Source organism: Nerophis lumbriciformis, linkage group LG01 (genome assembly GCF_033978685.3).
Source record: "Nerophis lumbriciformis linkage group LG01, RoL_Nlum_v2.1, whole genome shotgun sequence".
Taxonomy (NCBI): domain Eukaryota; kingdom Metazoa; phylum Chordata; class Actinopteri; order Syngnathiformes; family Syngnathidae; genus Nerophis; species Nerophis lumbriciformis.
Window position 1 is genome coordinate 76,634,468 of NC_084548.2, and position 14,495 is coordinate 76,648,962.

The 14,495-nt window shown below is 38.9% G+C and overlaps 1 protein-coding gene across 1 annotated transcript; it reads right to left on the reverse strand.

Annotated features, from left to right (window-relative positions):
- Positions 1-11,105: 11,105 nt before the first annotated feature.
- On the reverse strand, positions 11,106-12,562 carry LOC133614616 (type-2 ice-structuring protein-like). The gene is made up of 6 exons (XM_061972739.1): positions 12,416-12,562; positions 12,293-12,311; positions 12,124-12,209; positions 11,853-11,981; positions 11,476-11,581; positions 11,106-11,400 (listed from the first exon to the last, which is right to left on the reverse strand). The coding sequence occupies exons 1-6, from the start codon at positions 12,476-12,478 to the stop codon at positions 11,321-11,323; spliced, it is 483 nt and encodes a 160-aa protein (XP_061828723.1). The 5' UTR covers positions 12,479-12,562; the 3' UTR covers positions 11,106-11,320.
- Between the last annotated feature and the right edge of the window lie 1,933 nt (positions 12,563-14,495).

Genomic DNA, 14,495 nt, shown 5'->3' on the forward strand with positions numbered 1-14,495 from the left:
TATTGGTGTTGACATTTTTAGATCTTTTTCATACATTAATTTACTTAAAGGAGCTACTATTTCTGTGTAATTTGGTATCCAACTTCTACAGTAATTAGTTAATCCTAGAAATGACAATTTGCTTCTTTGTTTGTAGTTTTGGTGCTTGCAGCACTGCTGTTTTTCTGCTTCCCACAATAGTGCGTCCATCTTTGTTTAGAGAATGTCCTAGATATTTTACTTCTGTTTTGCATAATTGGACTTTTGTTTTGCTTACTTCGTGTCCTTCACTGTGTAGATGATTTAATAAGGCTAATGTATCTTTTCTATAGGTTTCCTTATCCGGTGATGCTAATAATATGTCATCCACGTATATCAAGACCTTTTTCTTCCTCCTGGAGGGTCGAATTTGGACATGCTTGCATGCATTGCTTGTGAAAAGATTGTCTGACTTTCCGCATACCCTTGAGGTAGTCTTGTATAGGTGTATCTTTTCCCTTTATAAGTAAATGCAAACCAAAATTGACTTTCTTTATGTATTGGTATCGAGAAGAATGCATTACTGATATCAATCACTGTGAAATGTGTCCAATCCTGCATATGATGTTTAAAATTACAGCATTTATTGTCCTAATAAACACTAAATCAATATTCCTAATTCAAATGTTATACCTATTACTTCATGTAATTTTAAATAACATTTTAAACCCACTAAAAACTGTCTAAGTGTATTAACTATAATTTTACAACTCAGAAGAGACATTCTTCCAATTCTTAATGTTTTATTTGTAATTATTATTCAACAATATTCAAAGCAAACAGTTGTAATGGTTATAGTTACTCACATTATATCATCAAAAGTCTATAGCTAACTGAAAGCTGTTGAGATTGCCATGCCTCTTTATTTATTTAATGTTATGCCATTATCTTATCATATAGCTCACCACCCAGATGTATGGTGTACTGCAAATGTCTAAAAAATATTCTAACCTAAGAATGTTAGACTACACTTTAAAGTTAAACAACTTAAAACTTACACTTAATACATTTATTTTCTAACTTGCACTCCTGGTGCGCCATACGCACACACACACACACACACACACACACACACACACACACACACACACACACACACACACAAGGTTATGTGTGTGCGTGAGTGCACATTCTAAGAGATAAGGCGAACACACTCGAAGAGCGTTTTTCTTTTTTTTTTTTTTTTCTTCCTCAGCCTCTAAACATGTAACTTATTTTATATCATTTTATCATGCTATACATATCGACTCTTATTATAGTTATTAATCTAGGTTTTTATTTGTTCCATTATTTTAATTATAGATATATATACATATATATTTGTATATATAAAAGCGCTATTTATATATCCAAACATACATGTATATCTTCAATCTACATTTTCTTCATATCTTATTTCAATATTCCCCATTATCTCTCGTTCGCATTAGTTTATTCCATTTTGCATTAATTCTTCCTATTGATTTCTTCCCATTTCACTTAAACTACCAAACAAACAAATACACAAACTTGCAGCGAACCACAACCAACAGCCTACCACTTGTGAATACCTTCACTTGTCACTTTCTCATCTTTTCTTCACTTTCGTTTTCCTTTACAAACAACATCCTGTATCCATCTCTTCCTTACACTTCACACAATGTTTCTATTTTCTGTTCTCCTCTCCTAGAAACCATTCACGTAACGTAAGGTTATAAACATTCTTTTTCCATATTTTCTCAATCCATTATCTTCACCCTCAATCTTCCTTCACCTGCTCTCTCTCTCTCTTTCTCCCTCTCTCTCTTTTCACAATACAAACACAACAATCCAAAATAAATCAGTCTTATAAAATACAACATGGTCAGCAGCAATCCAAAACCTTTTAATGTCATGCATCTTTATTTATCTCTTAACAATCATTCCTCCTTCATAACCTGAATTTTAGAATTTTAAACTTTAGATATGATTTAGACTAAAAAAAAAATCCTTTGTCTCACACGCCATTAGACAGTACAACTCCTCTCTGGGGGAGCTAGGATGACAGGGGATGCAAAACAATAACAGTGCAATACTTTTTCATAACATGGTCATTAATGCCTAGTTTCTCTTGTGATATTCTTATTTTACTGTTATATTTTCATTCTCATTGTTGCTTTTTATTTTTATACTATTATAATATTTTTCTATTTTGTTTCCATTTATACCCCCATTATTTACTTTTTACTTTTTAAACTCAATCTCAATTTTGTACACTGCTGCTGGGATTTTAATTTTCCTGAGGGAACTCTCCTGAAGGAATCAATAGAGTGCTATCTATCTATTACTAATCCGAGCACAGTTCATGACGTCTCGTCCTTGTAAACACTGGACAGACTTCTTATCTTGCAGACATTTATTTCCATTTAGTTTTATTCTCTACATATAATTCTACATGCTTCAGTGTCACATAGAAATTTGCTTTCTTTGTTATTTATTTCAATTATTATTTCTGGTTTACTTGCTGTCTGTTTACTTAAGTTCTCATAACTTAGTATGTCCTCTGATTAGAATTTGTTTAACGCTGATCTACGTTTTGTTTTTTTCTCAGGACAGTCTCGTGCTAAATGTCCTTCTCTGCCACAACGCCAACATGCAGTAGGGTATAACCGCTGCCGTTGTTGTTTTCTCCTATTTTGGTTATAATAGATTGTAATAGACCATATCAGATCTGCGTTTCTTTGGGTCCCTCTTTCCATTTTGAGAATTTGGAGTAATCCGTCGTACCCTACAGAGCCGAACTTATAAGGATTACTTTTGTCTTTGTTGTAAGATAGTGGTTCAATTTATTATTGTAGTACACATCACTTCTACTGGAGGTTTTCCCCCCAGTGGAGATGTCTTGCCTGATGCCTCCACAATAACCCACTATTACTTCTCACAACTTTAGTATGGAGTGATCGCCTAGTGGCGATAACTCCCACACACTCTCACGTTCATACCTTTCACACTTGTTTTACGGAGGTTTCAGTACTTGTGGACTCCGACGTCCTTATATGGCCTCTTCTGTTTTAGAATTGTCGGTTTTTACGTGGACTCCGATGTCCTTAATTTGGTTTATTTTCAATGTTGAATCTTACGGAAGTTTCATTCTTTGCGGACTCCGACGTCCTTCTGATTTGTAGGCCTTTTTACCTGTTAGAGCCTAGGATTTACAGGGTTTGTTTTTGCGTCGTAACCCTTAGTCACACGCTTTTTGTATGCGTCGTAACCCTTAGTTACACGCTTTTTTTTCTTCTTCTATGCGTCGTAACCCTCAGTCACACGCTATTTTTCCTTTGTAATTCAAAACGTACTCACTGAAATCTGCGTTCCTTCCTCTTGTCCTCGGTTCCCCGTCAGTCGTCAGATCCAGCCAGGGTGCAGAAAAAGCAGCTCCTCAATGGGAGATGTGGGTGCCATGGTCTTCTGGTTTTACTCACCAGGCTGGAATCGTCAGACGTATTGGGATCCGGCTCGAAGGACCAAGGAGATGTCAGGTGCAAACACTGTTGACATCTACTAATCAGACAAGAAGCAAGGAATGAATCAGAGACAGAGTTCAATTTAGCTCATGAGGAGACACGTGTTTTGGGCTGTACTCTAGTTACAGATCCAAACTACGTTCTAAAGAAAAGCCCGTGCGCCTCCTCCATTTATTAGGAAATGGCCCTATTACATCACGGTGACTGAGGGAAGGGGGTAATCTCGACAACTCCAGTAAGACACAATATATGATAATACAAAAATGCAAATATGTTGACACTTGGTGATATCGCCCAGTCTCTTCTCTGCTTTGTCTGGTCTTGGAACCAAATATTCGGCCTTGGCTGCCAGCAGGCCGAGTCTGCACACAACACTGATAACGAGGCTAGCAATCTTTTGGATTGCTAGCTCTGCACAAATTGACAATACTTTATAGTATGGCCCTTAAGCATAAAGTTATGATGATAATATATACATAATTATTCTAACACGATTCAAAAACGTTTCTAAACAACAGACAGTTTGTGTGTTGCAACTATTATTCTTATTTCAACTTGTACAACGTTGCAATTTTTTGGACATGTGCGAATGTTAATCTGTGGTGTACTTTAATAAAACGTTTAGCTTATTAAAAATAAACTGTGCCAAACAACAATAATAAACAATACAAACTTTCCTTAATGTTAAAACACGAAACAAACACGTTGTCTTTACAACAAGTTTATGTAAATTAGAAATGTTTAAAAAAAATAAAATCATATCACAGTTATCAACAATTGTCAAATGTGCTCAAAAATAACTAATACCTTAAAATATTTTAACAAAGTGTTATTTAAAATAAACACATGTATAAAACATTAGCAACATACCTATATAATATACTTTCTTTAGCAAAACAAACATTATAAATATTGTTCTACTATTATATGAGTTTTAAAATATGTTTTTTTATATGTTTTAATTCGTAAAACATTAGCAACATACCTATATAATATACTTTCTTTAGCAAAAACAAACATTATAAATATTGTTCTACTATTATATGAGTTTTAAAATATGTTTTTTTATATGTTTTAATTCGTAAAACATTAGCAACATACCTATATAATATACTTTCTTTAGCAAAAACAAATATTGTTCTACTATTATATGAGTTTTAAAATATGTTTTTTTATATGTTTTAATTCGTAAATGTTTTAGAACATTTATTGTTAGAGGCAAAACGCTTGTTGTTTGTAAGACATTAATGTGTTTTGTACATATGTGTGGCTTTCTTAACACATCGAGAAAGCTTTGGTGTTGTTTTGTTTATATTTATTACCTCTATTTTGACCGTCCTCAAAACATTGATTACTAGTTTTTTTTTTATCAACACTTTTCATTGCTATAAAAATGGACAAAACTTTAAGAGTTATCAGTGTTCATGTAACAACGTAATAAACAGCACATTTACGGTATGAATAAATATTTCTAAACAAAGTTACCATCTTTATTGTTCGTTGGCATTATGGGCTGTAACAATAAAGTATGGAAAAACACGATACGCTTTATCCGCATGTGGCGCTGTCGTTTTCATTCGATACTCTCACGCTCACACTCGGAAACAACCCCCACCTCCGGAATCAGACCCCGCCTACTTCTCAGCGCGCGAAAATCATTTGTGGGAAAGACGGGCTAGAGTGAGGAGCTCGTCAAAACTCGGGAGCTTTAAGGAAAAACGTCCAGAATGCAAAAAGAATTTACAGCATGTAAGACCCTCGCCATCTTTTCGATGCTGTTGCCCGCGAGCAATTCTTCGACGACGGTCTCCTCCGGACAAAACGTTTGTAAGTAAATATATATATTGTATATTGTCTGTTTTTTTTTCTTCTAAAATGAAAATCATTTGACTCGTCAGATATATTAAAGTTCTATAATTTGGTAAAATTGCAAACAGCTGAAATAATGTACAAAGCCAAAAAAAAAATTTAAAAAAAAATATATATATAATCTTAAAAAAAAAAAAAGTGTGTGTGTGTGTGTGTGTGTGTGTGTGTGTGTGTGTGTGTGTGTGTGTGTGATTTTTGAACATTTTGACGACTTTTGCAACTTTTCTCTACCACTACTCCACGGCTGCGGGACTCGTGGGATTGGAACCCTGAGAGGTGCATCATTTCTCACGCAAAGACTCGGTTGGAGGAATCTGAGCGCGTTTCAAAAAACTCTACTTTTGCAAGGACCGGCCGGGTAAGTTTTATTATTATTTTTATAAATGGAAACTGGCGTTTCACTAATCACAGCTGCTGAAACAAAGGGCTTCTCCATCTTTTCCATTTCCTCTTGGGGCTCATACTAACAAACACTTTGTTATAACCAAACCCATTCACATATATGTGTGTGTGTGTGTGTGTGTGTGTGTGTGTGTGTGTGTGCGTGTGTGTGTGTGTGTGTGTGTGTGTGTGTGTGTTGGGTGATTTTTGAACATTTTGAGGACTTTTCCTACTTTCCACTCCTTCCAGGGCCATAAATCTCGTTATGACACAAGATGTACTCACCCCTTCAGCTCCACCCTTCCCTCTGACCTTTCCATAACCCCCACCCCTCTTCTAAGGTCATCAATCATTTTTTGACACAAGGTGTATCACAGTCATTAATCATTTTTGACACAAGGTGTATCACAATCATTAATCATTTTTGACATACGGTCATAAATCATTTTTTGCCATAAGGTCGTAAATCATTTTTGACAGCTCATTTTTGACAACTAGGTCATAAATCATTTTTGACATAAGGTCATAAATCATCTTTGCCATAAGGTCGTAAATCATTTTTGACAAGTCATTTTTGACAGCTAGGTCATAAATCATTTTTGACATAAGGTCGTAAATCATTTTTGCCATAAGGTCGTAAATCATTTTTGACAGGTCATTTTTGACAGCTAGGTCATAAATGATTTTTGACATAAGGTCGTAAATCATTTTTGACACAAGGTAGGAACTTAAACTCTCTGTCAGGTGCACAACACCACGTAAAACGTTGGCCAACCAAAAAGTAACCCCAGTACGCTATAGCCAACATTCACCAGGAGATGGCAACAGACAAACATAGATCACTCTATTACATTCTTCCCCTTTTAGAAATGTAGAAGTTACTCAAAATAAATAAACAACCCAACCAAAAAATGCAGCAGCTCAATTAAAAAACTGTACTTAAACCACATTCTTTTTTTTTTTTAGTACTGAACTCTTAACCCTCATTTGTAAACAATAACATGTTTATTGTACAAACAGTATTTGTACACCTTTAACATAGATTTTTATACTGTCTTCAGAGATTCAGTTTTTTTGGTGGTACTCGAAACCTTTCTGGGTACCTGCGAAAGGGTGTTCAGCATGGTTAGAAAAATAGTGACAGAGAATAGAACAAGGATGGACAATTCAACCCTTAACTCAACAATGAGTAGATGAGTGTTATGTGTGTGTATATGTGTAAATAAATGAACACTGAAATTCAAGTATTTCTTATATATATATATGAAATACTTGACTTGGTGAATTCTAGCTGTAAATATACTCCTCCCCTCTTAGCCACGCCCCCAACCACGCCCCCGCCCCACCCCGACCCCGCCCCCCCACCCCCCACCTCCCGAAATCGAAGGTCTCAAGGTTAAATGTAAATGGTAAATCTGTTATACTTGTATAGGGCTTTTCTACCTTCAAGGTACTCAAAGCGCTTTGACACTATTTCCACATTCACCCATTCACACACACATTCACACACTGATGGCGGGAGCTGCCATGCAAGGCGCTAACCAGCACCCATCAGGAGCAAGGGTGAAGTGTGTTGCCCAAGGACACAACGGCCGTAACTAGGATGGTAGAAGGTGGGGAAGGTTGGCAAGTATGGCAGGGCCATAACCACGATTTGACAAATAATGTCAAAAGTCCAATATCAAAATACTAATCGCTCTCCCTTTCTCTCTCTTTCTCTCTCTCTCTTTCCCTCATATCAACATGTAGAAACATTTAAAATAGAATTACACAATTGAATCAACAAAACTTAAGCAGCTCAAGTAAAATTATGGCTTCAATACTGTACTTTGGTATTTTGTTAAATTTAGGCCAAATAAAGTCCTTTATGATTGCCATAGAAAACCGCTGTTGTCAATAAATATTCCTTCACATTCTGGAGCCTTGAAAAAAATTAATAAAAACGAACAGGAACTGGAGCTTGAGCTTGAACCAGCCGAGGAGCAGGAACTGGAGCTTGAGCCAGCGGAGGAGCAGGAACAGGAACTGGAGATGGTGGCGATTGCAGGCCCACCGGAGATCATGGTGGCGTTTGCAGGCCCACCGGATATGATGGTGGCGTCTGCAGGCCCACCGGAGATGATGGTGGCGTCTGCAAGCCCACCGGAGATGATGGTGGCGTCTGCAAGCCCACCGGAGATGATGGTGGCGTCTGCAAGCCCACCGGAGATGATGGTGGTGTCTGCAAGCCCACCCAGACTGAGGTTAGCCATGAGCATGGCGGAGGTGGTCTAGCTGGGGGTTGCGGCTTGGCATGCCGACGGACTGGTGGTGGAGGACGGGCCGGAGGTTGCGGCTTGGCAGGCTGAAAGACTGGTGGCGGCGGCCGGGATGGAGGTTGCTGCCTGGCTGGGCGCAGCCGAGCCACCTCACCAGCACAGCTCCCGGGCCCAGCCCCCCGCTCAAATAGCGGATACCAGACGCGCTCCTTGCGGCCTGGTACAGTCTTTCGAGGTGGGTGGAGGGAGGTCAGGAGGGGGGCAGAATCCTCCCCTCTATATTGTCCAAATTGTCTCTTCCCCGCCCCCACCTGACATTGTGTGGGAGGATAGGAGGAAAAAGTCTGTGTTGTGGGTGGGGCTAAAGTCCTTGGGGGCGGAGTCAGAGTCACTGGGGGCGGAAGTGACCGAGGTTGACAAAATCTACTTTTAGAAAAAATGTCCTGATGGTATTTTACTTTTGGAAAAAAGTCTTTAGGAGGTGGCTGACAAAGGGAGACAGACGGAAAAAAAAGAAATCCTGATCATGGTCTTCCCTTGACGCCGCCGGCGGAATGATGTCATCGCCGTGCGCCATTTCAGTGACGTTTTCGGAAGTGGGCGGAGTGACGTCATTCAAAATGGATGGAGTTATGATGTTGTCAGAGCTACCGGTATTTTGGCTTGCAGCCCAATCTAAAAACTGTTTGGCAAAATGAGATACCGGATTACCAAACAATGGCGGCGAGGAAGACTGGGCTGTATGTGGCGTGCTGTGTTCCGGAGGAGCAGTTTGGGGGAACGACGCGTCTTGGCGGCGGAACGAAGCCTTTCTGGCTGGCTTGCGTCTTTGGCGGCGCGTCTCCATCTCCTGGCTGTCAAATGCGAAAGAACTGGGGAAAGCTGGCTTCATTCTGTCACATGGGGGTTTTGCAGCTTGCTGCGGTTTGTTCTCTCAATGCAAAAGACGGCTCCGGACGAAGGCGTAAAGGTAGGATTTGATTTATTACCATAAATCACCCAACTACCAAAACACAAACAACACAACAAAAAGGCAAGCGTGCCTAAAACAAGTGAAGCTAATACTTAGCAGAAGCTATGGCATGGAATGAACAAAACTTACTTGGCATGAACGAGACGTAAACAGTGTGACAAAATCAATGAAGCCAGGCAGACTGACAGGCAAAGGTAACTTAAATAATGCCTCTGATTAGTGCTCGGGAAGCAGGTGAGCGGACGAGCACTAATCAGAGACAGGTGAACACAATAAGTCGCCATGGTGACAAAGACAAACAAGGAAGCCTAAACGGGAAGTCCAAAACTAACAGAACATAACTAAACTAAACATGATCCGGACCATGGATCATGACAAAGTCTTGTTAGTTTCATGCCACAGTTCCCTGCGTATTCCATGTCCATAGTTTATGCTAAGTGTTTGCTACACGCAACTGCTACGTGATTATTCCTGTCTCTAGTCTATGCTAAGTGTTAGCCCTAGCATCCAGTGCGATTGGCACTTTTTTCCTTCATCTTCTTTTTTCTGTTTTTGGTGCTTCTTTGATTTTCGAGGAATAAATCATGTTTTTACCTGCATGTCAGGTACATACCTCCTTTGGAAGTTGCCCTGTTTTGTGTCAAAATGGCATTTGACAATGGCACTCTTCACAGGGACAACAGTTTGTGGCTAAATGAAGCCATATTTCACTGCCTATTCTTCTTTAAATTCATTTTCTGTGGTCCGCTTTCCTTTTTTTGCAAAATGTTGACGTCTTCTTAACTTGTTTGTTGTTTTGGATTACTAGTTTGCTGGTGTAACTTTGCTCCACCGACGGGCGCACATGTTCTTCTGATTGGCTCTAACCTCACAATAACTGGCTGGGCAGAACTGCTTGAGAAAAAAAATGGATAAAAATAGGAAATATCTTATCTGGTCGCAATGGATGATATCAAACCTTGTTTTCAACATTAAAAACATGTACTGATGTACTGTGTTCTTTCGCCACTTTCAAGTTCATTTCTGGCGGTCTTGGTGCATCGCAGATTGTAAAGTATCATTGAGTATTGTTACACCCACAATGTGATGGAGTTTCCATCCATTTCTACCGCTTGTCCCTTTTGGGGTCGCATTCTAACTCGTAAATAAAAGTCGGCTGACAGCAGAGCCAATGTGAGATCCTCTACTGCGCCCATGAAACCCAATAAAAAAAACATCCAGAATACTCCATTTACATTTGGTGACTTGAAAATTAACAAGTCATATTCATAGTGATATTGTTATTATAAGCGCTAATGCAGACAAACTATTTATAGTGGCGCCCAATGTTGAAATGATTGACTGATCAGCTGCTTTTCCGTTTCCTTGCTCGTCAAATGTTATTGTAGATCATAGATCATGCATCTCACCTGGATAGTAGAAGGACGAGGAAGTATTCCGACAAGTTGGTACACTTTGACAGCCAATTTAAGACTTGGCAAGAACGACACGAAAAAACGCTTGGTTCCACCCCCCTTTTCTTTGCGAGGATCATGAGTCATTCTTCATCTAAATGGAAATATATGAACATCCTAGCAGTCCTCATCCTAATGACAGATTGTACATTGACATTGTACAGTAAGTGATGCTTTATTATGTTTGTTGGTTCTCATGAAGTCTGCAGTGAGTAATAATCAGTGATGTTGAAGAAACAGACGACCGTCGTGATACGTTTTTTAAATTAATTCGCTGCGTATGTTTATATTGAATGTTATGATAAATACTTCTGTTTTCATGTATCATCATGTATATAAAATCCTATTGGAGGTGTTTGGATGTTTTTAAGGGCTTTATAGGCAAAATAGGGCGGATTGCCATTTCAAATTAATTGTAGTTGTGAAAAATATAGACTATTTTCAATAAAATGTGTTCTGTCAAACCACTGATGGTAATAAGCTGGCCAGTGGTGTTCTTATTATATGTTTTTGCTTTGAAAAATGTTACTGTGAAGAAGTATTTAAAAACAAAAAAAGCTAAATTGCACAAAATTACAATTGTTGTTCATGGACAAAGTTGCCATTTCATATAATTAAGCAATGCACAAGTTCAGAATTGGTTGTGTGGAAAATAAGACACAAATACATATTTTCATGCAGATAGCTTCCTTTATTTAGTAGAAAGATGGTGTTTCAGTTTCAAATGTGTTCCACTAACATTCAACAAGTGAACAGCGTAGGAGAAAAACATAATAGATAGTCAACCCAGATACACAAAGACGCCACAAAGTATAATATCTTCTCAGTACACTCGTTGTGATGAGTGAAAGACATTGTTGTAGAAGATATGATGATATGGTTTGATTAGTTATGGTGGTCACAGCACGCGTCTCTGATGCAAACGTATGGCTCTAGGCTGTCACAATCCTCACCTTGCCATGATTCTAGAAAAAAAAAAGTTTTCAGAGTGACATTACAGTTAATCTCAACTAAATTTGATTGACTGATTATACTTATACCAGTGGTGGCGTCAGCATCAATAACCACACAAATATCCGTAGGAAGTACTGATGGAAAGTCACTAAATTCGAAGGGTTTGCCATCAGTCCAAAGAAAGGTTCCCGTCTGGAAGTCAAAGTCACATTTGAATGAGTCACTCCTGAAGAGAACAACTGCATGCAATTTTATTTACTGCTCTTTTGTCACAATATTTGACATCTTGATTGTGTTCAAAATATTATTAGCATCGTACAGTATCATTATGAAACACTCAACTCTACACCTCCTATTGTCACGTTTTTGCCCTGATTTAGTGTGGAGGATACATTTATTTGATAGGTGCCAATAAATGATTCGACTGACTACTAGACAACTTTGATATTGTTAAATGTTTCACCTCAATGGCATCACTGAGTCCAATCCAGGCTTCATCTACTTCCGCATGATTAACCAGGTCTTGAACGACTGAGTTTTTCACCGCACTGGTGATTGAGGCCAGATTCCCACCAAGAATGTTGCAGACACTCTAATGGTAGAAACAGAGTGAAAAAGTAGATTTGATTCATTCCATCGTATAGTTGTCATCTTTTGATAAATGAACAAACAGGTGGCTCAGCAGCCCCTGGTGTATAAATATATTATGACTACATTGTGAAATTCTTTCATACCTCTGCATCTAGAAACATCCTTTCGTCAGCTTGGAAGATGTAACAGTGATCATCCAACTGAGTCCATCCCTCGGGACAGCAAACTTCTGCAACATAATCATTATTTTCAGAATGAATAACATAAAATCAGTCATTGTTAATTGAAAAAAAAGTTGTCATAGCTACCAACCTTTGCTAGGACGAGACCACTGTGTAGAAGGTAAGAACAGAGCATTTACAAATATGAAGACAGCAGACAATGAAAGAGGATAATACATGTTTATTGAAGTCAGCAGGTGAGATTTGGACTTACAGCTCCAGTCATCAGTCCACTGATCCCACAAAGGAGGAAAAACACGCGAAGAGAAAACGCCATCTGTGCAATGATAGACAAACTCTGTTATATTGAACATGCCATTAAATAGAGTTCGAAAAGTCGCATTTAAAGTTGTAGTGTGTTACCTTTGGAGTTTTCAGGGCTGTTGGATGCTGAACTAAGGGACAACTAAGAGCCATCCTTTTATTTGCTGGCTTGACGCAACCCTGGAATGATCTGTATGTTAATTATGGACTGGTGTCAGCAACAAGGAACTACTGAATAAAAAATAGTCACAAGTTGACGTAAATAATTGGTTTAATTAGTCTATTAACTTGAGTTTAATTTCACACCCAAACAAGAAACAAAGACACAATTGTTATCAATGTCAAACTTTTTTTTTGTATGTACAGGATGCTTCACCTTACGTGGAGCATACAATGTGGGACTATCTTGGTTGGAACTTTGCTTCAACATTGCATGGAAGTCAGTCACAGTCGTTCTCAGGATTGGCAGACCAGGCTGATGGTCTCCCTATTCATGAAGGTTGAAGGGTTTCTGTGGGAAAGTTAATTCCAGACTGCTGGAGAAAACTTTAGGACCATTAGTCAAACCTCCGCTATAGGAGGTGCATTGAGGTCTGTGTCTTGGTAATGGAACACTGAACCAGCACTTCAACTAGGTCCCTCACTGTGTCCTGTGGGGAGTGCTCTGCTTGTATGGGGTACGTGGCTCTAGCATTCGTTGGAGCAGGAACCGAAGCAGAAGCCTATATCCACCTAAATACATACTAGGGCTGTCATTGTTAACGCGTTAACGCATGTGATTAATAATTTTTTTTAAATATCGCGCTACCATAAATGGATGATTAGTCACAATGATTGTTTTTACCAATTCCAGAAGGCAGCACACATTATGCACAGGCAGTGATCACATGACACACCAGTGATAGTCAGAGCGATGTGCTATGCGCCCACTGCATCAAACCAATCCTTGATTGAAGTTTAGATAAAACTGAGGTAACATTAATGTCCCTGAAGCCCACCCGTTTCCAAGAACTAATGTCCTGAGTTTGTAGCAATATAACAATATACTGATATGTACCAATGTGGAATAGTCTTATTACCAAATCCCTTGACCCGGACACACACAATGAAGTTGTAGACTTTGTGCTTTTCCAAGTTTTGTTTTCTTGTGTAGAATGGCGTCTGGAGCACAATAGTTCGATATGTCTGGGAACGTGACCGACAGATAGTTCGCGGGCTGCTTGCTGTACAACAGCCATCTTGTCTTGGTTGACCACCACTGGTTTTCACTTCCGGGAAGAAGTCCTGTGACGGAATACAAGCAATAGTTGGAGAAAAACCCACGCAAGCACGGGGAGAACATGCAAACTCTACTTAAAGGAGCCAACAGGGATTCGTGCTGACATGCTAACCACAAAGTCACAGTGCAGCCTGGATCCTTTCCACACTTTGACAAGTATCAGTTTGAACAAAAAAAATATACCAAGGATAAAATCAGAAAGGAATCAAGTGTGTTTGCTTGTCTTTTGAAGATGGGCTTATAAAACCTGCTTGTAGACAGTAAATTGTGGACTGATGACATCTGATTGTTGTCCTGAAATACGATCAAAACACCACAACCAGAACAAGTTGTCAATTCTCAATTAAAGTCTGGAAGTGGACTAGAAACAAGTCTCAGTGAAGGAGACAAAAATATGATTTTTTCCCCAAATACAGACATTAGGTATGAAGATGCTTGTTCTAGCTATGCAGTGTTGAACTGACCTAAACCACAGACGTTGTCTTCAGCTTGTTTTGGAGCTTTTGATGAAATGCTTCACCTGCCTGTGTAATTTGTGTGTGATTGCTGAGTAATCACTCACACAAAGGGTGATTTACTGTCATTCAGATGTCTTTTCTCAGCACATCAAATCCGAGAAGAGCACATAGATCTGGTTTGGACAGAAAGTTTGCCAACTTCTGTCTTTCACATTGTGCACTGAGTCAGAGCTCTCAACAATGGCTGAGATGTGATGCCATCACAATCAAAATGCTTCCCACAAAAACACTGG

What these genes read in the sequence shown, in the direction of transcription:
- LOC133614616 (XM_061972739.1), bottom strand. Translation starts at nt 12,478, where the DNA reads ATGGCGTTTTCTCTTCGCGTGTTTTTCCTCCTTTGTGGGATCAGTGGA. An exon ending in GGATGTTTCTAGATGCAGAG is followed by an intron (nt 11,982 to 12,123) that starts GTATGAAAGAAT and finishes TTCTACCATTAG; the next exon opens with AGTGTCTGCAACATTCTTGG. An exon ending in TGATGCTGACGCCACCACTG is followed by an intron (nt 11,401 to 11,475) that starts GTATAAGTATAA and finishes TTTTTTTTCTAG; the next exon opens with AATCATGGCAAGGTGAGGAT.